Genomic DNA, 26,714 nt, shown 5'->3' with positions numbered 1-26,714 from the left:
AGGACGATAGGACGGTGATGAGTGTGTTTATATTTCATGCATTGTGAAGCAGCAGCTGATCATTTACAACCAGCGCACCGAGTCGAGTTCAGAACAAAAAATGTGTTATAAGGCTTTCACCTGAAAAATATTTATATTACTTTATATTTAACAACATGTTCTGACTATCAACTATTTTACATTAATGTTTCTTCTCACAAATTACCTCACTGAATTGTTATCTGCACACACTCTGAAACCTAGCGGCACTAGAAACACTGCAGCTCGTGCTGTAGCTCAAGATAACTTCTACACACTTTAGGCCCCAGAGGCCTTTTTATTTGTCAGCGCTATAGTTTGACATTCTTTTAATCACGGTCTGTTTTGAAACTAACTTTATGCCCAGTGGTTGTTCACGCCATTTTCTTGTTTGTTTGTTTTAGTTTTATCACAATCAATTCTCCTCATGAAATGAACATGCCTGAGTCGTTTCAAGTCTGCTTAGCTTTGTGAGTCATTGGTATCCGTTAAAGAGATTAGATTTACCTTGAAATCAAAGATGAAGTAGTTCATTTTCCATTTGGATTCTTGGGGACATTTTTATCAACCATTCCCCCGGATTAAACATATTAAAAATGATGAGGAGCTTGAGCTAGAAAGAGAAAAAGAATAAACAGCCGTGAGACAGAAAAACAATTAAATTTCTCTTTTTATGTTCTACCAGTGGTCATTTAGCTCGACTCTTTATTTAAATGGTAATGTGAAGCTGGCTAAACAGGCATGGCGAATCAGCCTGAGAAGAGAGCCAGACTTCAAAAAAGCTGTGGTGTTTCAGGCTCTGGGAGTTTATCTGGGTCTCTCCTCCTGACGCCTGATGGAAGCAGGCAGAGTGGGGAGCCGATTGAGCGACAAGGATAACTCTTCTCGGAGTATAATTAATTAGGTGTGATAAATTATACCATTTCTAGCAAAGCCACATGCCACATGCTAACACACACACACACACACACACACACAAATACTCAAATAAATGTGCACATTGTCTCTGTCTCCTCACACATACATGCTCACACACATACAAATGGCAATGCATGCATGTCAGTAATTGCATTAGAAGAAGTGGAAGAAACAATAAAAACATCCATATTTTGCTGTATGTAGTCCTGAAATTCGATGGAATTCATGGCTGAAGACCAAACTGAACCTTGTCTGCCCTCTTCAATGTCAACCCGGACCCCAAGTCCATGGCTAAGATACACACACACACACACACACACACACACACACACACACGCACGCACACCCTGCCAGCAGGGGCTTTTAATGGCCTGGTGTTAATGAGAGTCTTGTTCAGAGCTGTCAGATGACCCTGGGCCATGCAGACTGACACTAACTCTATGTTCACAGTTCGAGAGGTCGCCACGCGGCCCATGTATGTGTGTGTGCGTGTGTGAACAGGTTTGCGTGTGTGTGTGTGTTGATGCTACAGACAGACTCATTTATTACACCCAATTACCTCCCCAGCCAGTACATTTACACTATATCAGCAAATATTTAATCTTTGGTGGTTTAATTTTCAATCAGTAACGTTGATATTAATCTTAATAAATCTTATCTGTGACGTCTATTCTCACAATCACAGCAAAGGGTCGTTCTTATTATGTGCCTGTGTGCTCTTGTTCTGCGCCACACTGTGAGGGATCCATACGTGCCTGAAGCCAACATGAGACACACCCAGAAAAAAAAGATGAATTGATTTAAAAGGAACATGAGTATTTTGCAGTGTGGTTTTCTGTTCTGTTTGGGTGTGAAGAAAAATATATTGTTTTTTAATAGCATAGCATTAATCTCATCCAATCTTGTATATTTTAGTTCTGAGCTAGATTAAAGAATGTAAGAACATTTTTAACAGCCACAGAAGGAGAAAGAAAGTGAATCCATCAGGATACCTCGATGAATCCTCAAACTAGTGTTTTGAAAAAGTGTTGCTATGAAACATCAATCTGAATGCAGTATCATAGATTATTGTCATTCTATCAACATTTGCTTCATAAGATCCATTTCACTCAGTTAAATATAATTTACCACCCAGTGTGGTGACATCATCTGAACCAATAAGTCTGCTGTATCATTTTTGTTGATCCTTTATAAAATAAAATCATAATATAATTTAAATAGAAGTTATTAATGTTGATGCAGATGTCACAGCTATATGGAGGTTGAAGGATCACAGAATGATAGACGCTTTAGACCTGCTTGTCGTGTTTGATGTTGTGTTAACAGCACACGGATGTGAGTATCTGCGTGACTGAAGGACATGAGCGTGTTAAGATTTTCAAATGCTCATTTTGGGCTATTTTCAAATTAAGGCTTTTTTCATGTGTTGCCCAAAGAGATCCTTCGCCCATTTAAAAAAAAAACATTTCTGCTGTGTTATTTTCCTTCCGTGTCCCCAGTAAGTGTTTTCCAACCTTTAGCACACTCGCTGTTAGTCTTCCTTTATGTGTTGACAGTGAGAGTGTGATCTAGCTCGCTATGTGGAGACCAATTCACAGAGTGGGAAGCGCCTGTGTTGGAGCCAAGCTGTGAGTGAGTGTGTGGGTGTGTGTGTGTGTGTGTGTGTGTGTGTGTGTGTGTGTGTGTGTGTGTGTGTGTGTGTGTGTGTGTGTGTGTGTGTGTGTGTGTGTGTTTAAGTAAAGGAGACTCAAGCTGACAGTTTGCCAGCAGCCTTGCACCTGCACACAGCTAGGTGTTGATCTCCGATTGGGGAGGGGGAGAGGGGGAAGGAAGAGGGGAGGACAGGCAGAGGGAGAACGAGGGGAAGGGATCCGACACAAGGTGTTGGGGGTGGATGGGAAAAGAGGTGAGAGGTGAGGAACGAAGGATAGGCACTCCGTGAGGTGGCGTGGCTGTGACATGTAATTCCTGTTTATACGTTTTTTCGTAGGTATGTGTGTGTGTGAGCGTGTGCGAGCGTGTGGGAAAATGTGCAGCTGTGTGACAGGCTGGGTGGGAGAGCCAATTGGATTGATGCATCCTTTCATAGGGAAGTGCCAACACCAGAGCGCAGCCAGGGCCTCATTTGTCAGACTCAAGGAAATAGCGTTACAGCGTGACGTTTCACTTTGTCTCTGGCACACACATCAACAACCCTCTGCTTCAGGATGGGAGGAACTGTGCCACTGATGCTACCGTAACCTGGTGGGGAATTTAATTATTGTTAAATAGACAAAAAGGGGTTGTGATACACAGACAATAAATGTGTGTTTAACTTGTGTTCCATCTGTGTCTGTCTCTTACTTGTCCTTATGTCTATCTTTATCTTACCGGACTTTCCAACCTGTTCTCACTCCCAACTCTCTCTCTGTGTCTGGTACCGAAGCATGGAGGCGCCCTTTAGCATCTGTGTGAGATGCACAGGGCTTTCAATGTAAACCCTTCCACCTCAGTATTAGAGAATCAGAGCAACTGAAGTAGTATAAAGATGAAAAAAGTCTGCGCAGGGAGAAGTTTGGGGACTATTGATCAAACAAACTAGGACTTTCACTTAGGAGACCGCTCCGTGTCCCGTGTGAAACCACGTCAATGCTGACTTACCTCACGTTTGTTATGTAGCTTACGTACTTACTGCAAGTAACGTACACAAATTACATTACAAGCATGTTTAATTTGCGTAAGAAACTACTTATGTTAACTCAAAACACAACCTTTTCATAAGCCTAACCAAGTAAACCTAAATTAAACCTGCGTTAGATGCATGTAACGAGCAGAAACTGACATGCCGTCCCTGAAATGTCCAAAGCTGACACTAGAAGGGTAGCTAGAGCACCAAAGTGTGTGTAGGGCCACTGACCAAACGTCGCTAGTTGACGAGTTGGGAGTGGGAGCGTGTTGTCTGTTGGTGTTATGTTGCTGTACATGCAGGGTGGCTTCAGAAGATTATATGTTGCTACAAATACCATCATAAGTCTCCTGCTCTACATTCATTGGCTGCTTTTAACCTTTTGGCAGCAGTGGTGAGTTTGACGCTGACTGCAGAGCAGGGAAACTTAGACAAGCTCTCTGGAGGGACACTCAACAGTATGTCAGGGAACTCCATGACACTGTCAGCATAACACACTGCTGGGTAGCCTGAATTATTAAAGTCCATAGCATTGATAATTTAATACAGTAGATCTGCTTTGACAGGGGATGGCTTAAGCGAATAGAGACTGAAAAGAAATAGGACTTTGCATTTGGTGTGACACGAGGGGAAAAAATAAAGTTTCTTGCCTTTGTGCAAGTATATATGTAGTTTTATATCACACCCTACAGTGATTTACTGCACTGCATGACCTAGTTGAGATCCTGGTAGCGGAAGGGAAAGTAAGAGATAAAGAGACAGACAGATGGTAGAGGGTTAATTGAAGCTGACATGTGTCCAGTGTTTGCTGTCCCCAGATGACACATGGCTCTTGCCCATATGCTCGTGTTGCCTTGTTCACTCCCTTTCCTCAACCACTGCCACCACTATCTGATTTTCACACCATGAAAAACACCATTTCTGTGTCTGTTATGTTTTCAACACCCGTTTTGAAACGTATCTCTTCTACTAAACCCTTTGCATCTGCAACTGTCACCACTGCACCAGCAAAGCTTGTTTCTGATCTGGGACCTCACCTGTTATCTGGGACTCTGATGCCATCCTCCCATCATCAGAGGTTACCCAGGCCAGCTGATCACCCTCTATCTACGGGGTGCAGTTATACTGGAACAGAACTAGTTTGTACCTCATGTTGAGAGCCTGTATTTGTTCCAAACGGCCACACCTCGAAAGTGGTGTGAAAAGCCCGGCGTTATAGAGAAGGGTGGACACAATATTGTTTGAATACAGAGAGGTGACGGCACACGGTCTCCCGTGCCGTTTAAAAAAATAGTCCCAATCGCTGACAGAGGTGTGGATGTGTTTAATCTGGCTTCAACACAGCACCAACCAGTCTGATCAATTCATGACAATGTTCAGTATCATTCCTTCTTAATTTTTTTTACATGCTACCTATCCGTATCCACCACTTTAACAGTATTTAACTTTAACCCTCTAACCCTGTAGGAGCCAAGGCATAAGGTCCTTAGGCAAAGAATGTCTGGTTGTCCTTCTAGATTAAAGAGAAATTTAAATGTAATTGACGCAATTTATCGTATATGCTTCTCTATGGGCAATGAAAAGCCTTGAAAAAGTCGTATCCCCGGGACCCATGGCACTCTCATACAGTTTGTGCGAACATCCGTGCGATGTCCTCTTTTAAATCATCTGTTAAAACTCACTTTTATAGAATGCATTTCTTTTTAATTAAAAGGTAACGTAACACAAAAGGTGACATAAATATGGACTTGTTTTCCTAACTTGTGTTTTCTAGTTCTCATAGTTCTAGTGCATCATCATCTTCTTCTCTCTTGACACTTCTCTGTTCAGTCGTCAGTGTTGTGGGTGAAATGTTCAAAATAAAACATTAGTGAGATTACATAACTTCTCCTTGCAGCACATTGTTTGATACTATAGGCCCCACATCATTTTTATGTTATTATTTCTATGTTTTACCATTTAGATCACATTCATTATGTCTGGCTGACTGTGTCACTCTGTCTGTCTGGTTCTCGAGGATGTGTCCCAGCAGGCTTGCCGTAGACTGGCAGAGTGTTGATCTGAGTGTCAGCGGGACTGGGGGTCTCCTTTCCCAGCCCTCCTCTCCGCCACCAGCTGACAGACAAGGTCAGGGACTCATCCCGCCTGTCTCTCTCAGCTCCTGACAGCCTTTCCTTGGGGAGACAAACCCCGGACAACCCTGCACTGCCTGGCACGCACCATCATCAATTAATATTGTATCACTGTTTTATAATCTGCTTCTTCAGGGCTTTCTCGGGGTGTGATCAGGCCACCTCGCTTCCCTGCATCTCGTCCTCCCCCAGCCTCCTTCCATAACAGGGAAAGGATCCTCGGAAAGAAAATCTAAATAGGCTACCTTACTAGTGGCACTTTGTTGTTATTTTATATCGTTTTTTAATGTTTAAATGAAACAAAACTAAACTCTTTAGGGTTAAGAAAAGCACTGTTAATGGGCTCAGAGGGGCTTTGTCATTATTCTTTGTGCAAAGTGAATTTTTCAGTTTTAAGTTAATTTCAACGGTGCTAGCATCATGGCTCTTGGGATGGCATTGGCTGTCCACCACTTTGAACCCCTGAGATTTTCCTTACCATGAGGTTCACACTTAAATATTTCAACAACTATTGAATGGACTGCCATGCAATTTGGTGCAGACATTCATGCCTCCTTCAGGATGAATTGTAATAACTGTGTTGGTGTTAGCATTGTGATTGTGAGCAGGTTAGCATGCTGAAATAGTATTTGGTTCAAATCACCTCTGTGCTTACGTATAGCCTAACAGTTGTATTTATTTTACTTGTATGTCGTGAAATCATTTGGAAAAGGAAAAGGACAATAAAATGCACCTGCTATTTATTGTAAGGAGTAAACCAAAAATACTGTTAAGTAGTTTTTATTATGATCTAAAAAAGCTTTTAAAAAAAGCTTTTCTGACCACAGTATTGATAAAGATCCATCAAACCTGTCAGTGCCATTTTAAAACAAATGCTCCTATCATCAGGACTAAAATTTTGAAATATTAATGAATGCTTTACAATACATTTTCTCTATCAGAGAGAGATTATTTTATTTATGTGTCACAATGTTGACATGTTTGGGAGTTGGGAACATGACTTGCCACTCTGTCCGATTGCTAGAACTGAGATGAGAGGCACATTGCCGTTTGTGTCGGGCTTGTACCTCCATTCTTCAAACTCTGAACTGCTTGCAGTGAGAGACACAACACCTCCTGCGACCTCAGTGGATGACTTATCTTCCTACCTTGGGGACTGAGTGATGTGCTTGGGGCTCTGAGAATAGCTACAGTGCTGTCCGTCTGGGTTGGGGCTGGGAGCGGCACGGGCGGTGAAGTGTATTTGTCTGAATCACAGCTCCTGGCTCACACATTTGATTCTTCTTCTAATACACACACACACACACACACACACACATAGAGTCCGCTGACGTACAGACACACATGCTACCGCTCAGTATAGCATGATGGAGGAGCACGGGGGCCATATGTCACGCGTTGGCTGCTAAAGAACTCACCTGGCCTCTCCTCAGCACTGATGGATTTACGCAGGCCCTGCAGCGTTGGCATAAGCACACACATTCACACATTGTACTCTAGATCACTTGTTCTTGGTCTGTTTCTTCAAAAACATCAGCTTAGAGGGTGTGAAGGAGAGGGAAAGAACAGAGGAATGTCAACCAGCAGATATGGCTAACGCCCTCCTCCCCGTTGTCTTTGCTTCATCACGTGACAAAGATACAAAGAGTGTAATTTTCAGCTGAGGAGCTATGTGGCTGATTTTATTCAGAAAGCTGACTTCCAGACAGCCTATGTGTTCGTTTGTGTGTGTGTGTGTGTGTGTGTGTGTGTCTGTGTGTGTGTGTGGTGTGTGTGTCCCACAGATCGCTAATCTCTCTGAAGTCCTGTTTGTTCTCCAGGTTTGCCCCCACTACAAACATTTCCCTGATCAAAGCTGTTGAAAAGGCCTGCCACTTCAAACAAAGTATACACACACACACACACACACACACACACACACACACACACACACACTCATCCATTCCAACACTCCTCTACGGCCGGCATGTTGTCATGGCAACCACATTAATCCTAAACCAACCAGCGTGCAGTTGTTGCATCAGGTGCGGCCAATCAGGAGTGGGAGGAGAAAGAGACGAACAGGAGTCATGAGCTCCATTACCATTTCAATGTAGTTTATTCTCATTGTAGACCCACAAATACACATGTTTATGTTTGTGTTTATGTATGCGATGAATGCTTTAGTATAGCTTTCCTACAGTGTGAATGTTGTATTTGTATAATTGGGTGATGAGATTTTCTGGTTCCATTTAAATGGACATGCTGTCTTCTCCCACTCTCCAGCTTCCCTACATCGGGCTTTTTTTCTTTTCTTTTAGCAGTTATACAACAATCCTAAAAAAAAACTTAGATATTCCAGAAGTCATTTAATATCCAGAGATAAGCAGTGATGTTATCTGAGACATTTGATGTCAGCTTTATCAGAGAGCTGTATTAACAGCAGGTGTTACGCTGCATTAAAATCCTTTCAAGTTAACTTACAGAGAGATTGGGGAGATGGATGACTTCTACACTTTTTACCTTTTTTAATCACAGAAACAAAAATACTGTTGATGTGGGTATAATGAAATCTCTTTTTTTTCTTTTGCAGATGCCTTCATACAGTATCAGCTTGTGCAGGAATGTAGAATTTGCCATCAATGTGAATTAACTTCAGTTTGGGGTCAGAAATGAGTTTTTATTGTACAATCATGGTGTTTTTATTATTCTTTTGTTAATTGTTTCCTGTAGCTTAGATTATCCTGTTAATGGTGGAAGCTTTTTGCATTTGCACTTAAAATGACTGAATATATTGTTTCAGCCTTGACTGAATGGAAGGAGTAATGTTCAATGGATATCTACAAGTCTCCACACGTGTTGTATCACTCTTGGACTCTGTCTAGCTTGATAATTTAGGACTAGAGCTGACATATGGTAAGCAGGCTATATTTAGTCATGTTTGCTGTATTTGTTTGAATAATTGAGATGTGGTTGTCATATAGTATATCATTGTATTGATATATTGTAATAGGGTTGGTCCCACACTGAGTAAACTGTTTTTCAACCACCCATATTTTGGTTTATCTTTGAGCTGGCAGCACCAGGCAACCTAGCTTGGCCACTCCTCAGTTCCTGTAGCTGTAACAATAGACAATAATTCCCCTGGACAGCACACTGTTTGAAACAGCGCTGCTGAGTGCATGTCACACAGTCTTTTTCTGATGTAAGAGCAGTCCAGCCAGCTAAGGAGAACAGAGTGCATCTCTTGAAACGGGACACACAATGGGAGAAGATAAAGACTAGACTGCTCTTTGGAGCAAACGGAAGCAACAGAACCATATTCACCTTTCTCTCGATTTTCTGTGTGTGTAGGTGTGTGACAAGGGACTTTAAACGTTTTTGAAAAGAATTGTTCAACATTTTGGGAAATACTCTTAATCACTTTCAATACCACGTTCGTCAGGCCTGTATTCCTGGAGCCGGAAGGTGATTTTAGCTTGAGGACTGGAAACAGTGGGAAGCAGCGAGCGTGGTCCAAAGTTAAAAAAAACATCTCAAAAATTTGCAAATAAACACGTTATATCTTGTTTAATCAGTACACAAACAGAAATATAACATTTGCAAATTGTCATTTTACAGGGACTTAACGTGCTGTAATTATTTATCGGCGATCAACAGTCCAGCGCAGTGACTTCTTGATGTCAACACAGTGCAGTTGCTACAGGTAAAGAGATGCTGCACATAAGTACTGGACAGGGAGATTGTTAGGGCACTAAAATAGCAACAACTGCATGTGTTGGTAGTCCAACGTATCACCTCGTTCACTGGCCATGCAGGAGTTGTGGTTAGGAATAGCTAGTGGCCGGTGTGCGGCGCTAACAGCTAATGTCAACAGAGGTTGCATTGAGTTACATTATGATGTGTTCAGGTCCTAATTATTCAGTTAAAATTTGTATTAGCGAATTGTAACATAATCATGATGTGTTCAAATGTAATCTTGTAAAATCTAGTTTTTGGCGAGAAATTTGAAAAAATACAAGATGATTTCACAGCAAGAACCTTTCATAATTGTTTTTCAGGACGGATCCGGAGTGGTGGTGAAAAAAGTTAGTCTGGAGCCTTAAATACCAGCTCAAAATAACAAAAAATATATTTAGGGAACAGCTAGTAGGCTCTTGCAGCAAAAATGCTTTATCTTGGCCAATTTGGGATATATTTTCACATTTTTCTACATAAAATTAAAAATTAAAATCAAAAGAAAAAAAGCTAGACTTGAAATAATTTATATTGCTCAGTCTACTGGTTGTGCTATTCTTGTTTTGTGTAGTCAGGAAAAGAAAGTAAATCAAAAGGTGTTTGACTCTTTGTGTTTCTGGTGTTCATAGAGACACTGGGCTTAATTCCACATTGTCTTTGTTATTTTGTTATTGTTTTTGGTGTGTCCCAGTGGCCTGTTGATTTGAGCGGAGCACTAAGTGGTTGTTAATGGCACAAACAAGACTGTGGTTTAAAATAGCAGACTGCCCATTAGGCTGGTATTAACAAGGTAATGGCCTGTTACTAAACTGCTGAATGACATTGCCGCCGATCTGATGCCCGCAATGCACACATGACCACAAACATAACACACACACACACACACACCAAGCACAGTTAGTCCTTCCATGCACAAACATATACGTGTATCGCATGGTGAGCAGAGCTGCAGACTGATCTACAGTACGTTTGAGTTGCCGCAGAGATGTGAGGAGAAAAAGAAAAAGAGATGAGAGACAAGAAAATAAGTAGAATCCAACAGAAAAATTGACCGAAAGACATAGCTGGGAGGTGTGACGTGGTTATTAAAGCTGAGATGCACTATGGTTGTTTACCTCAGCCTGACCGTATTGTTGTGGCTCAGAAATTATTGATAGGCAGGAAGAGACGGAGTAATAAAGAACTACACATCAGTTCTGTCCGTACGTCTGTCTGACTCTGCTTGTCAGATGGGCTTCACTTACGGCTTCTCTCTGAAAAGCAACAGTGGTTCGAACGCCATTCGGGAACAAACTGTCCTCTTTGTCCAGATAGTGCTCAAGTGCAAGTATAAGTGTCCATGTACCGTGTGTCTGCTCGTGCACGTGCAGCTGTTTTTTCCCGTAGGATGTTGCATTTTCCAAACACACACACACACACGCAAGCACACTCCTCCACTGTGGTGTGGCAATAGGGCAGCGCAGTGGGGGGTATATCCCTTGGAAATCATTTCTCTTTCTCCTTTCTTCCTATTTGTAACTTGTCCTTTCAAGCAAGACAGCCCTTAAAGTTCAGTGGCACATTCTTCAAAAAAGGCTATTACTGGCATGCCTCTGATTCTGTATCATGCCGCGCACAGACCAGCCATCCCTCCTTTTTATGTTCCTCTCCTCCTGTCATCATTTTCCGAAAGGCAAGAGAGGAGAAGTCAGGGTTTCAGAAACGACTGTGACCAATGCCTTGAAACCCTGAGCAGTCCCCGCCTCTGACTTTGCGCCAGACGTCCGTATCATATCGCTAAAAGGGCCTATTGCTTTTGATACTTGACAGAGCTCCCTCTTTGTCTTTCTCTCAGTGAATCTTTGTCTCGCCCTCTGTGCCAACTGTCTATCACACTCGCTCTCTACAGTTGCAGGGCTCCATAGAACAGTGTGTGACTGTAAGAGATATGGGCATGCTTCTGAAAGGCATGAAGAAAAGCTTTAAGTTGTTGTTGACCCTGACATCGGATAAAGGCTCACATACACACAAAGGACAGCGGTCATTAGACTGGATTTCTCAACCTTTTCTCACCTGTAACTACATTTGTTTTATACCTCAGCATTTAGAGTACTGGTTTGAAAATGAAGTAAAAATGAATTCATTTAAAAAAATATATATATATAAGAATGTGTTATACAAATATATTTCTCTCAAAATCCGACAAACTGAAGAACATAATGGTTCATTTAACCTTGGCTGTTGCAACCTTTAATTCAGTGAATGGCAGCAAAGCTCCCTGGTGATAATTAAACATTGATGTCTTAATATGGTTCACTTAAAGTAACATACTGATAAACACACAGCATTTAGATGTTGTTCTATGCACCAGGCTATTTAACCAGTTCAGTTGTACCTATATTAAAGTGATGCTTAATACACTGAAAAGCCTGTTTTCACTGACATCAGTTTGACTTCTCTCCTTGCTGCAGTGACGGGGAAATGTACTCCAGGGTGTGTCAGTACACTGTGACATCACTGCTAGGTGTGGTTACAGCTGCATCAAAGAACACTTCTGACCTCTGATTCAATATCCTGTTGGTATTTTTAATAGTGTATGAAATAGGGTTGTCATCATTTAGATCAGGCCTATTCAATTGGAGTTGCACATGTGCAGTACCGATCAGGAAGTGACACCAAGCGACACCGCCAATCATATCTATTTTACAAATCAACATTTTCTCATGTTACGCACTTTCAACCACGCTTTGTAGCTTTTCAAAACATCTGGCTATTGACAGTCACAAGTAGCAGGGTGCTTTGCTGTGTGTGTGTGTGTGTGTGTGTGTGTGTGTGTGTGTGTGTGGGAGAGAGAGAGGGTGTGTTATTGGTTATTTCTATATTGTTATAGTTCTGTGCATTGATAGCATTTATTCTGTTTCTGCACTTTGTGATGTTCCTGGTTCTATATACTGTATATGACCAAAGATATTTTTTATTTCAAGAGTGAAACAATAAACATTGCTATTTTCTTTTCTTATTTTTACTACATTCTTTTGCATTAGTTTAAAAACTGTCATTACCAAAAGCTAAAAAAAAACGATAGGCTGCTGAAAATGTCTGGCCCATCTACATTTCCTGGTTTTAAAAACTGTCCCAATTGACTTTGTAATTGAATAGCCCTGGTTTAGATCGTTATTTTCGTGGTGCATCCACTTGACTACGCATCTGTGACCCGAACAGGACCAGAGCTCACAGTGGTATCAGACCGCTCTCTGGTCAATGGTGGCCAAAGGCCCGCATCTCACCTGCACCTCTTATTAACATAATTAGAAAGCCCCTGAGCTCAGGCTTGAATGCTGATGGCATGGCTGACACCTTGTTTCGGACAGACCGTCTCCCCTTCTCCGTCAGCATGTCTCCCTCTGTCACTCTGCCACTCCCATCGTCTGTGACCTCCACTGTCATCACGGCTGCCCTTGAGGAGCAGAAATCTCTCTATTTCACAGGGACCAGCAAATTGCAGCAAATTGATCCATAATCACACAGCGCTCAGAGCTTTTTATCCTGCCGCCTCTTCATCTCCACTTTAGAGGCCCGCCGTTGGCGTATTTACATGCTGTCATCTCAAGGGTTTCCTCTGCTCAAGCCCTTCTCTCTCTTTTTTTTCATCTCACTCTATTTTCTCTTTATTTCTCTCGCTACCCTTCATCCCCTTTATGACTCTCCCAATTTTCTTTTCTCTCTATCCCACCCCTTTGTGTCTGGATGTGATGCCAATCTGAGTGTCTCAACACGGCCATTGTAATCCCTCCCAAAGCCTGCTCCGTCTCTCCCTCACACACACACACAGACACACACACACACACCTCTGACCACCACGTCTTTTGAGTTCTCTCTTCAGCTACGCACACGTCCTACTGTAGATGGCTACGATGGCCAAGGAGACAGAGAGGAAGTGAAGGAGGGAGGCGGGTACAGAGATGAGTGGAGATGACGGGACGGAGGTGTAGAGAGGTGCTAGAGGTGACTTAACCCAACAGATACATCAGGGTGGTGTCACCCAGTGTGCCTCTCTATCCTTCTCTTTCTCTTGTCTCATTTCTCTATTTCTCTTCTGTCCATCTGTCCTATTCAAAATAGTTTTTTTAGCATAACTATAATTATAATTGCAGTACATATAAGTACATTTTTCCATAGCAGGTTGTAGGTTTGCAGTGTAAGTACAATAATTCATGATGAATAACAAAACTAAAACATTTGTGCATACTATGCTACTGTGTACAGCTACATTACCGGGGCTGTTGCTTCTATGAGGAACATTGTATTTTATTGTCAAAATTTCCTGGGGGAGTTTACATTCCACAATTGAAAAGATAAACAATAACTAACTTAGTTAGAGTCATTTTTTACTCAATATCTTTTAGTTTTTATTACTTTTAAGTGAACAAAAAAATTGTAGTATTCAGTATATTTCCCGACCCATACCACCGTACAATTGAACAGTGATTTGATATGAGATCAAATATGAGTCGCAGTTGAATGTAATGGTTGTGGTGAGAACCAAAGAAGAAAAGAGATTTTTTAAAAGTTGGGGGGATTTTGAAAGAGCTCAGTAAAGTTTCATGTGTTGTTCTGTTGATCTTCTGCTTCTCTTTGTTTACTTTTCACCTGTCTCACGGCTTGTCTTTCTGTCTCCCCCCTCGCTGTCCTCTGTCTTTGCATCAATCATCCCCTGAGTCTCTGTCCATCCACCTGTCTGTGTAAACATCCTCTCCTCTGTAGCTTTCCTTCTTTGTCAGTTCAGAGAAAACACCTTGGCCCCATGTTATGACGATTAGCAATGTTTGACTCCTCTTTCTCACTCCTCTCTCTCTCTCTCTCTCTCTCTCTCCCTCTCTCTCTCTCCCCCTCTCTCTCTCTCCCCCCTCCTCACCTCACAGTTTAGCTGTGTGGTGTGTGGAGTGACAGGGAATGCTTTATGAATGTGTTAGGAGGCCTTGACAATGCCCCTGCCTCCCCACAATACGATGAGCAGAATAAATCTGAGAGACGCCACAGGCTGTCCAGCACATACAGACACAAACAAACAAACACACACACACATGCACACACTAACACTTAAGGCAGGGACCTGGGCAATTCCTGGGCAAAAAATAAAATAGCATCATAAAACTCTTTAGAGTCCTCCACACTTCAGCGCATATAGCCCCATCCCTCTCATTCTTTCTTTTTCTTCTTTCTTTCTTCCTCTCTCTCTTTCGCTGTTTGTCCTTGAGGTGGCGGAGGGTGGTGTCAGCGGGTGGAGCGGAGTGGAGTGTGAAGAGGTGCGGGGGGCTTTGATGCTTGTTGGGGCTCACTCAGCTGGGCAATACACGGTGCTGCATCTCGTCCCAAGGCTCTGTATAAATTCAACGCCAGTGACAATTTACTGCTCACGCCCATCCTCGATATGACGCACTGAGCAGGACGCCAAGCGTGTCTTGTTGCCATCTCGCCAAAGTGAGGCTAATTTATTACAGTGTAAAAGCCACAGAGCAGAGAGAGGGGGGAGGAGGCCTTGATTTGAGACTTGTGGAATAATGTGTTATAAAGCTGTGGCCACTGTGACATTGTTTTTTATCGTATCACTGTGTACTGTGGTCGCAGTGTGTAGCAATGCATAGCAGATTGTCTCTCCCCATAGTGTGTCAAAGAGTTTAGATATTCTATATTTCATCTGGTTTAAAATGTAAGATGTATTTAAGATAACTATAGTGTTACAGTTTAGTGCCAGTCTTCAGTCCCCTCAGCCTTCCATTTCTTAAAGTTTGGACACTGATGGAATGTTTTTTTGAAAAAGCTAAATCTGCCTCTTACTCCTTGAATCAAATTTACTTTTTAAGTGGGTAAATGTATTTAAAATATATGTCATGATGCTCCAATAAGGCCTTTGTACCTGCTGCAGAAGAATGATGAAGACGATCTCAGTTAATTACATCATGTCACAACTTATGGAATCGAACCCCAAGTTCCCGAGACTTGTTGTCACAGAAAGAGCTGACCAGCACAATCGTGACTGACCTTCAGAATCCATTAGACTTATGTTGTTTTTCACAGGCACTTTTCTTGTCTCCAGTAATTTACATATTTATCAGAGCTGATCGTAGTTTGACATCCTTTAATTTTTTTCCTCCCCTCTCGGCAAGCTGCGAGAGAATGAGCAGTAATGTGCCGTACAGTGCGGTGCGTGACTTTGGCAGGTGAGGAATATGCTGAGGAAGCACTTTGATTTGGAAGTGTGGGCATAAATTTTGCCTCTGCCGCTTTCACTCACTCATTGTCACGTACCCCTCCCCTGCTCTGCCCCCGTCCTCTTACTGTAGCCCTCTCTCACTCTGTTTCTCCTTTTCTTATACTTTTGTGTATTTTTGTCATGTTCTCGTATAGCTGCGGTGACAGGAGGACTGTGATGAGGTGAAGGTTAGAGACATGGCCTCTCAGGAGTTAGTAATGTTGTCACAGCATGGCAGATATTAAAGTCACAAACATTTCTGGGATGCCAGGCATACGCAAACATTATAGGTAGAATGTAAAAAAAGAAAAAAATAAGATCATGTTGCAAAGTTAAACAGAATGTGTTTGCATGAAAATAAAAAAAATAGGCCAGCAAGATACTAACATCCTGTTTACAAGCATGTCTGCTCTATTAGTGCAATATGTACACAGAAAGGGAGAGAAGATAAACATGGAGTGTATTGTAAACATTTGGGACATATTTCAGTGGTAAGTGCACCATCTTCTTGTAAGCTATTAAAAACGTTCACCTAGCACTGTTGATCGTCTACATAGGAACCATGTACTTGTTTTTCCGTTTGCACAAACAAATGCACACACATTCAATGTATGCTCTGCCATAATGACTGTACACCTGTGCTGAAACAGTTTGCTGATTGGTTGATTAGTTGATGGACATAAACTTATTCTGCAACTATTCATTGATTTATTGTTCTGGTCAGTTATCAAGCAATAATATTGATTGGGCTCATTCCAGCTTCTCCGATGTGCATATTTGCTTATTTTTTCAGTTCTATATCAATGTAAACATAATATATGGGTTTCGGACTGTTAGTTGAACTGAACAAGCAATTTCAAGGCGTCACAATGGGCTCTGGGAAATTATGCTGTGCATATTTAACTATTTTCAATAATTTTATACACTAAATAATGAATCTACCAATCAAAAGTATAATCAATAATTAAAATAATCATTAGTTGCACCCCTGATGTACACACATACAGAATAATGCAAACCCAATCATTCTAACATCCGTAATGAGCAAAAATGTCGCACATCTCAAAAATATAGACAAGTGAAGATGATGAATTGAACTCTAATGTTTCTGCTGATGAATTCAATGGCAGTGATGTTGGTTTGGCATTCAGCTCAGCATGGAAGGACTCTGTTGTTGAAACTCTGTTCTGGGCTGTTCTTCCCTCCAACTACAATTTCTAAGAACTGTGTGCAAAGACAGAAAAAAGGAGTTCCAGGAAAGAGTTAGATCATTTGTGTTGACTTCGCTACCTTTCAGTCAAATCGTTTGCCTTTATTTTCTATGTTACTTCTTTTTTGCGTTCTCTCTCTTCATCCATCTCCCCCTCATGACAGCCCCCCCGCCGGCTGATCTCTACTGACACCTTGAGGTCGGGAGATGCTGCTGCAGCGCCGGGCTCAACCATAACTTGACCCCAACCTTCATGTTATATATCACCCACACCCGAGCCATGATTTTGCCTAACGTACAGCCGAGCTACGCTCGTTGGTATGGTACTGGTTCCCTCTGGGCGTTGGGGTGCCTATAGAATAGCAGGACTTAATTTTGTGCTACAATGCTTGGCTGAGCACAGCCAGACACAGAGGGATGCAGAGATACAGACACATAAACACAACAACTACTCTGGGAGCATTTGTGAGAGCCCTGAGGAGACATAGTCCCACACACACACACACACACACACACACACACACTGACACAACTATGTATTAACAGTGAATCCATTGTAAGCTCCAGGAGCCTGCTGTAAGAGATTGTTTTGATGAAGCAGCAAGGGCACACTAGCACTGAGACTAAATGTAGCATGGCCACGATGGTTGAATTCCCCGACAGTCGGGACCTTGGCAGCTGCCTCTGGTTTGGCTCTCAACTTTCTGGGTTCTTGGTTTTACTGTAGGGAGAAAGGCTGTGTGTATGTCAGTCCATGTTTTGTTTTTTTCTTTCGTGATTGCAGCTTTGCACTGTAATGTGTGTGTGTGTGTGTGTGGGGGGGGGGGGGGTTCTTGTATCAGGAGCTACTGTGGTGGCCTGGGGTCGAGGCCAAAGTAGAATTTCTAAGTGATGGAATTTCACAGCCACCGAGCACCCAGCGGCCGGCCAAACCGCAAGCACTCACATTTACAACAAACGGCCCGCCCCGCTCCACGGAGACTCCTGAATGGCAAAGCCATTTGTCTCTGTGAAGGGCAGAGGGAGAGAAAAGCGAAATAAAATCAGAGGGAGAGTACTTAAATGGAACAACGCTTTTTTTTGTTTGTTTACGACCCCTAACCACTCAAACTGACGCACCATGTACACACACAGAAGCACACACACACACACACACACACACACACAACACACTGCTGTGAGGCTAAATTGGAATTAAGGAGAAGGAAAGGTGCATAGCCTGTTGCTAATTAGCATTTTGTTTGCTCAGCAGAAGCGGGTGGAGGAATCAATAAGATATTAAGTTTGTGTATAGTGATGAGGCACGCAATCACTTTCATCCATTAGCTACAGCAGATTAGAGGGAAAACACTGGCCAAGAAAACAGCAAATATTTGACCTCTGTGGTTTTCAACTTTGCCAACTGCTGGGAACGCAGAGTGGACTGTTTGTTTTCATGTTATTTAGTCTGTCTATTGTTCAGTATTTGAGGAATGTGAGCGAGAATGATCCTCAAAATACCTACGGTAATATAAGAGGTTAACATTTCACCACAGCAGGTGTCAAATAAAATGTGAAAACAGTTGAGATTATTCTCTTGTAACTAGAAGTTTTACATTTATTCACTCACATCTCCAGAATGCAGAAAAAAATGTATTGATTTGAGGTAAGAATCCACGACCTTTCACTTTGCTTTGGAAAATCTCTCGATTTGAACATTTTCAGGTTTGACAAGTATGTTAAAAGGTTCATGGAGCATCATTAATGCAAAAATCCACCAATTGACATTGAGTGATTGAAAATGAGAAGTCTCCATGGTCCAACTCATCTGTTTAACAGATTAAAAGAGCAGGAGTGGAGAAGTGTCTAGAAAGAAGTCTTCAGCCAGACCTGAAGACTCAAATCAAAGAAGACCTCTATCGGGTCACACCTGTTGCCGACTGATCCCGACCTCTGTAGATGTATAATTCACCTTGCCCAGTTGAATATTCTGTGCCCTGTGTTGGTTTGATGTTTGATTCATGTGTGTCTGGCAAAAAATGGACGGCCGGGTCAGTGTGTGTTTTCACCCAGCCTCTCACACTGGACTATAATGGGCGACTTATGATCTCTCTGATACTATGATAATGGCCTAATATTTTAGTCTTATCTGAAACTGAGAAGTTTTAGAATTGCTGTCTACACATCTAGAACTGTGTGCATTAACAACACGACCTCTTTCTCCCTTTGTCTTTACTCTTCTTTTCACCTTTACCCTTCCTCTGTCTGTCTCTCTCTCTCTCTCTCTCTCTCTCTCTCTCTCTCTCTCTCTCTCTCTCTCCTCCCCCAGCAGAACATCTGGATCCAGAGCGGGAGAAGAAGCTGGTCTTTCTTACATCTCGTGTTCACCCTGGAGAGTCTCCTGCCTCCTTTATTTGTCAAGGTAAAGTTTAAATGTTCGGTCGCGCTTTATATGGGGTGTTTAAGATGTAATATACATGTTCTTATACAAAAGATATGATACAGAATAGTAACCTAAAATATATAAACTACCCATTCATGTAGGGCTATTAATTACATTGTATTGTCCACTTTGCATCGTCAAAGTGAAAAGTGATTGTAACGTAACTAAAAAACTGAGACATTTCCCTGACTTTCTTGGCTGCCTACAGCAGCCTGTGGACTGATTACAAAGCAAAGGTATATCACTAATGATCGCTACCTACTAACTAGCTAACTGTAAGCTAAGCTAAGGTTAGCCAGCTAGCTGTAACTTAGCCACGCGGCATGGATCTGCCGTTGGTTGTTGCGTAATTAGCTGATAAAGTAATTTACAAACAGCAAGCTAGTTAGTACAATGGGATAGGGACCATCTTTTATTTCACAAAAATGATCCCTATTGTTTAATCATTTTGAATAACCTCTTTTTCAAGTCATGATATAAAGGACACCATAAAACAAAGCATGTTTGCATGCATTTCATAATTTACCTGTAAAACTGTTAAATGCTGTAGTGAGACCTTTTCCTCCAGATTAAAGGAGCACTCCAGCAAATTAGCATGATGCTTTCATGTAGTTGGGTGATTTGCCAGTGACATTAGAAAATAATTTTCAAAACAGTGCAGCAGAGACAGAGCTATTCCGATTTAAAGTCCCTAAAAATTCCCACATTAACTTAACAACAGTAATAATTGCCCTCATATCTTGAGTGCATGATCCAGTTTTCAATACAGGTTTTCAGTTATAATTTTGACAGATTTCTGTAGACATCATCAGGGCAGTTTTCTCAAACTTTAGAAAGCTCCCTTCAGAGCCACAGGTCACATTATACAACGTTGCACAAAGCGCTCAGTACTCCCCATGCTTAGTAAACAGAGTATATCAGGTATAACACTGAACACAAGGAGCACACCTTTCATTTTCTCATAAACATACAGTACGAACTTCTACTTGAATATATGAAATTTTTCTTGTTAATTCATCATTAAGACATATGCTCCACAACTAAACCGTAGATGTCTGAGTGTTACAGGAATAGATACAAGAACCTGTGCCTCTATATTGTATCTTAGGAAATACAATCTGAGGATATGATAGGGTTGCTTTGTCTCAAAACTAATAAAACAGTTTGAAAACTGAGAACCTTTGGGAAATTGTCTCCTTGTGCAGTACAACAGTTTTAGCAGGATTTAATGACTTTTAGCTCCCTTTCTCCTGCTCATACTGAGGTGAGTGGGCAGGTTCGCTCCTTCTGGGTCCCACTTCCATGTTTATAGGGAGCCGGTCGGGAAGGGGGGAGGGCTGGTGCGATAAAGGGACGGAGAGCACGGCCTTACCTTTAGCGGTGGTCCCTATCCACTACTCTGAGTCAGTGAGGCAGACTGAGAAAGGACCATTAACATTAACGAGGTGTAGAGATGGCGTTTGTGAGGAAGGGTCTGATACATAGAGGTGGGGTAAAGGGGCTATCTACCTATCTATCTACCTGTCTATCTGTCTATCTACCTATCTACCTATCTATCCGTCTATCCGTCTATCCGTCTATCTAGCCATCTATCCGTCCATCCGTCCATCCGTCTATCTATCCATCTATCCATCTATCTATCTATCTATCTAATCTACCCACGCCTCAGTTTGTGTGTAAGTGTATTTCAACGTGTGTGTGCATCATCATGAATCAGATGAGTTGGTTTCTAGCCCGCTGTGTGCTGTCTGTTTTTCCAGCGCCGTCAGCTCCATTCCATTTGTATCGATTTAGGCTTGACGTCTCCTATTCCTCCCCCGATTCTGGCGATGCCCCCTCGCTGTCCTTCCTTCTCCTTTTGTTTCTCAAGACTCAATTAACTGCCAGCCCGTCTTCGGTCTTCTTTTCAAGTCTATTTCCCTCTATGCGGGTTTGTGTGAGTGGATTTATGTATGTGTGTTTGATAGGTGTGATCGACTTCCTGGTAAGCCAGCATCCTGTGGCTCAGATCCTAAGAGATCATGTGATCTTCAAGATCGTCCCCATGCTAAATCCTGATGGAGTCTACCTGGGCAACTACAGGTACACAAACATATTTTAATTCTTGATTTGGATGCATCCTTTTGTTGCCTTTAATTCCCACATTACATTGTTTTAAACCCTACGTGGGATTGTGTTCTTTTAACTCCATCTTTATGGAGCTTAATGAATTCATATAGCTCACAGCAGTGCATTTGTTAGAAGATAGTATTTAGCTGTAGGGCTGTTCTCTCTGCCAGTATCTCTGTCCATCCTCTGTTTTTAACACTATTGCCGCAGCTCTGTGGGCATCCTCCTCCTCTCCTTTATTTTCCTCTCTTCTCTTTCCCTTCTTCATAATTGCCTTTTACTTAATAGGCTCAGCCCCAGGAATACTAATGTACACTGAGTTAAGCATCGGCAGCCTGCTCCCAGTGTGTTTGTGAGGGCCATCTGGTGGTGGGGGCTTGTCACTGCCACCAAAAATATTTACAGGGAATTTTTCAATCTCTGCAATATTGCTGACTGTGATTGGTGACTGCATAAAGGCTATTTTCATTAGCTTGCTTTCACATTGAGTGGTGATGAGCAGTGTATTGGCAGAGCGTGAGTAGTGATAGTCCTCAGCTCACCAATCACACGTGCTCATTTATACACATGCATGCATCTCTTTCTCACACATTTACACACACACACACACACACACACACACACACACAGACACACGACCTTCCACACAACCTTCCCTGTAGGATGCAGTGCAGAGCAGACTGAAATGGATACATGCAGAGCAAAGAATCAATGTCAGTTAACCTGGGATGAGTATTTAGTTCACGGCTGGCTGCTCTGCACAGTTGCTCCACAGTATCAGTAACTCCTGTACGATTACCAAGTGCTTAAATGTTGAAGATACACATGACAACAAATAGGGCAACTCAGTGGGCATCTTTACATGCAAGCATACATTCCATTATGGCAATATCGGTTGATAGTAACACCTAAGATAGCAATCCACCTCTATATAGTATACCTGTTCACATCAATACATTATATTCACCCTTCCATGCAAATTGCCTTTGGGTGACTCTATCACTCTATCTTGATACACCACTCTGGAGTAAACTACCCAGTGTCTGAATGAGTGAATGAGGCACTGATTTTGGACACAGGGATATTTACATTCACATTTGTTTTCTAACAGTCTTCTTCTTCCTTGCATTTGTTGGTGAATTTATTTGCTTATTAATGCCACCAACTGTCCATCAGTGAAACAGTGTGAAACTATTGGCAGGATATGTTTGCGTGCACAAGATACAAACTTGCTCCACAGCGCTACAAGTGGTCAGAAACTCTGCAGGGTACCTTTAGTCATTTGCAATATATTTTGTAAGGCGGACCACATTGTAGTTTTTCATTAAAGCTGTGTGCATGTGTGTGTGTGTATACAGGTGTTCTCTGATGGGTTTCGACCTGAATCGCCACTGGCAGGATCCCTCTCCATGGGCCCAACCCACGCTGCACGCTGTCAAACAACTCATAGTGCAGATGAACCAAGACCCGGTGAGCGAGCAAGCATGAACACACCCACACACACACACATGTACACACACACAAATGCACAAATGTCCTCCATACTGTGCTCAACATTCCTTCACCATAGTAATGTCTGCTGGTCCCAAGAACAGTTTTCTGCCTCCCTGCTTGGTTCAGCATGTTCCTCCAATCTGTGTTCAGGGTTTTTGCACTGGGGAGCAGGGATAGGCAAGTCAGCACCTCTAGAATGTCAGCTTGGCTCTCCTGGCCATTCAAAACACACTGCTGAAGCAAGTCTATGCTTTCAGTCTCTGACTCTACTGTAACTTTTTCCTTCTACAGTTTCAGTCTTTCAGTCAGAGGAACGTGTCAGAGGCAGGCCAGGGATTTTCCTCTTTGTTCCTGATGTTAATTATAAGCAGCGCGGCAGGTTGGTGGGATTACTGAAGGTCAGTGTGTATCCTGGGAATACTCTGCCCTTTTGTACACTCCTCTAATCCTGATAAGAGAGGGAGCGGGCCGCAGCGGGATGCAGGGCAGGCCAGAGATGGGGTGAGGCGCGGGGCTGGCATCGGGCAGATTAACCTTTTCCCCCGGCGCTGACACACTGATCGATAGACTCTGTCATGGCAGGGTGATCCACTCATGGCTGTCATTCACACACGCTCACACGCGCAAACACACACACATACGCATCCTGAGCAAACAGACACATACACATACAAACACTCACTCATCACACAATGAGAATACTGCAATATACACATACAAACAGGTGTTCTCAAGTGAAAGTGTCCCCTGCCAGCATAGGTATTTTTTTGTCTTTAAGATGCATACTTTTACAATAAATTGTAACAATCACACCATTATATAGAGGAGTGGTTCCCAACCTTGGGGTTGAGACCCTCTCGATGGTCGGGGGATGAATCTAAGAGGTCACAACATGACTGCAGGGGTAGGAAAACAAAACAAAACAGTTGTATTTATTTTGCAAACTTTTAACCAATCTTTGCTCTTTTCTTGTGTTTTTGTTTCTTATCTTACCTCTTCAGGCCAAGAGTTCATGAGTAGACATTGCTTCATAGTAAAAGGCCACAAGCAAAAAGAGGTTGTAGACCACTGAGTCATTGCTTGTAGATACAGTATGTGTATATATATATATATATATGCCCTGGCATATATTCAGTCTCATACACATTTTCTTTTTTTAAATCTTGCTATAGCCTAATAAAAGTTACTTAATCGCTACCACAGTGACTTTGCGTTTGGCTGGGTGATTGCAGCCTCCAGTCAACACAGTATTGGGCCATATGTTTCCTAAGTCCACTCCCGCTGGTCAGATGCCTCCCATTCCTTCTCCTTCGCTGTTGGTAACCATCCCACCAGCACTTGTCCCCCTGTAGCCCCCCCCCTTTTTCCTGACGATTGCCTTTAGTCTTGCAGAGTTAATTTGGAGGCTTGGACAACATCTCCTCTTCTGTCTCTCTCTCGCCACAGCCAGTTAATCCCATCAGACACACTACTCTGGGCTCCCAGATGCCAGTCTCAATGCCAACTCTGCAGCCAGGAGGCTCTGTGCTGCTGCCCTCCATTCATGCTCATTTCACACAGCGGGCATAGGGTCTAATGAGGCTACCAGGGTTGGAGGGCTCTGCTGGAGGACTCCATTAACAGCAGATCAGCCGCAGCTACAGTGGCCCATTTACTAACCGCTAACTTAGTGTGGTCATCTGTTTAAAAACTAGGAGACTGAGAGGAAGCTGTAATGGGAGGTCATTATCAATTTTCAGGAGGTTTTTCCTTCTGTACCCTACAATTGTGCAAAAAAACTGGAGTTTGTAAGTAAGAGGTTGGTAGTCCTGGATCAAACACGGACACATTAACCAAACTCACTTGCCAGAGAAAGACAGTAGCCTATACTTAATGATGTTGATGCATCTGAAATGCTATTCAGGTATCCAGCCTAAAGTGTAGAGGACAGTTCCCACAGATGCTGTGAGTCACTCACACAGGTGGCTGGCAAGTGGCTGGATGCCACAAGCTCGTTAAATATTAGCAGCCCTGTTTTGTCATTGTTGTAAAGGTAAATCTGTATTGTCAGAGTAAACAATTTTACTCCATTCACAACACATTGCATTAATCCTTCTCTTGCACAGAAATAACAAAACACCACCAAGCTTGTCGTCGTCTTTTGTAGTTACAGCTTTAATTTCTAAGCTAAATGTGGTGGTAGGCATGAGACTATGATTATGTTTCAATGCCTCCTGTTTATATGTATATGATACCTGATGAATTCAAGATTTATCACACATAACATTTATTTTTCAGAGCAACATAGATAATTATAACCTGATAAGTAAACCATAACCTAACCATGACCCTTACTTTAGAATTTAAAATGTATCGTAATTGTACATGGCCTCCCCTGTAGATGATCATAAAGCTTGACAGAATATCCTGGTATACAGCAGAAACAGTAGAAGTGCATCTCTAGACACCTTACCACATGAGTTCATGCTCTTGCATGATTTGAGTGATTGCCTAGTACAACTCTAATAACATAGTTATTCTATAGTCTTTATAGTGTGTTGTCAGCTGTGCTTACTGAGTTCTTTCTGAGTGTCAAGACTAAAATCTGTGTTTAGTCTTTGCAAGTCTATCCCTAAAGTAATCTTTAGGGATGTTCTTCACTTTAGTAAAACCAACGCAGATTGTGAACGCTAATTGAATTCAAGGTGCAGTGCAAATTTTCTTTGTGCCTTGATGTACATAAATCTGACCATTCATTTTTGTCAATCACCACGACTTCTTTACTCCTTTAGATACCCACAGTTTTGTGCATAAAGCATCATAATTCAAAGTCACATTGCCCTCCGTTGCACAAAGGAGCCCATTCAGTTTGAAACCCCATCAACCATTCTTGTGACAGACACCCTCGTCACTCCAAAGTGATTCTCCATCACTGTGAATTCAGCAGCACTCTCTTTCTGCTGGGGAAAATAACTTCCTTGTTCTGTTCAGGCAATAACTTCAATAATTGGCTGCGAGTTCTGAGACAAGTGCCATTTAAATCAAAGCGTGTTGCTGGAGCAATCTAAGCTGCGTTGCTATTGATGGCTGGAAACCTTTATTTGAAAAATATTTGTATCTAAATTCAACACTACTCAGAACATTTGCACTCACTAGTGTTTATACAAACACTGTCCTGAACATGAAATTACACTTTAAAATCAGTGACTTAAATTTCCATCAGCCAGCTCACTTGGAACGGTTGTGTAAATATATTAATACAGAGTATTTACAGTTACATTTTGGCATCAAATACATACATTCGTCACTCCTCACAACATTCAGTCTAAGGAGAGTTTGGAAATGAAGATGTTATATATTCCCCCTTCAGAGGAAATTAAGTCAAAGCCTACAGGTGGCTCATGGGGTGGATGAGGAGCAAACTGAGGGGCGAATTGAAGGATTGTGTGGCTTTTGCCACTGCTAAACCTGCTCAAATAAGACCAAAAGAAAGCACCCGCAAAGGTTGAAATGCACCCCTAACAGCGCTGCTAAGCAAATAGCATCTTGGTGCTCCTGTGCTATTCGCACATATTCAAATAAGGTGGCATGCATATGTCTCTATGCAAATGAGCCTCCCTGAAAAAATAGTCCAATTCCTAAAGATCAGCGCTAATAGCCACATGCAGTTAGAGTGAAATTAATAGCGTCTTCAGTGAGTAAGTGGTAACTGAAGTTCTCTGATAAAGGGTGTCACGCCCAGACTTTCCAGTGATCATGGCAGCAGTGATTGTAGCAGGCGAATGCATCGTCTCTGCTCAAACTCATTTATTATGGGT

General features: G+C 42.2%; 1 protein-coding gene across 1 annotated transcript in view; it reads left to right on the top strand.

The window, feature by feature from the left end:
* agbl4 (AGBL carboxypeptidase 4) overlaps positions 1–26,714 on the top strand; it is a 237,692-nt gene that overhangs the window by 192,500 nt on the left and 18,478 nt on the right. Inside the window, exons 7-9 of the mRNA XM_076088602.1 lie at positions 19,201–19,293; positions 21,282–21,396; positions 22,782–22,893. Of these exons, the coding sequence (XP_075944717.1) occupies positions 19,201–19,293; positions 21,282–21,396; positions 22,782–22,893 (320 nt within the window). The remainder of the gene's footprint in view (positions 1–19,200; positions 19,294–21,281; positions 21,397–22,781; positions 22,894–26,714) is intronic.

This window comes from Anarhichas minor, unplaced genomic scaffold (assembly GCF_050575085.1).
Source record: "Anarhichas minor isolate MPS153535 unplaced genomic scaffold, ASM5057508v1 ptg000010l, whole genome shotgun sequence".
Lineage (NCBI taxonomy): Eukaryota > Metazoa > Chordata > Actinopteri > Perciformes > Anarhichadidae > Anarhichas > Anarhichas minor.
The sequence above is the reverse complement of the archived record's forward strand: the minus strand, read 5'-3'. Positions and strand labels throughout refer to the sequence as shown.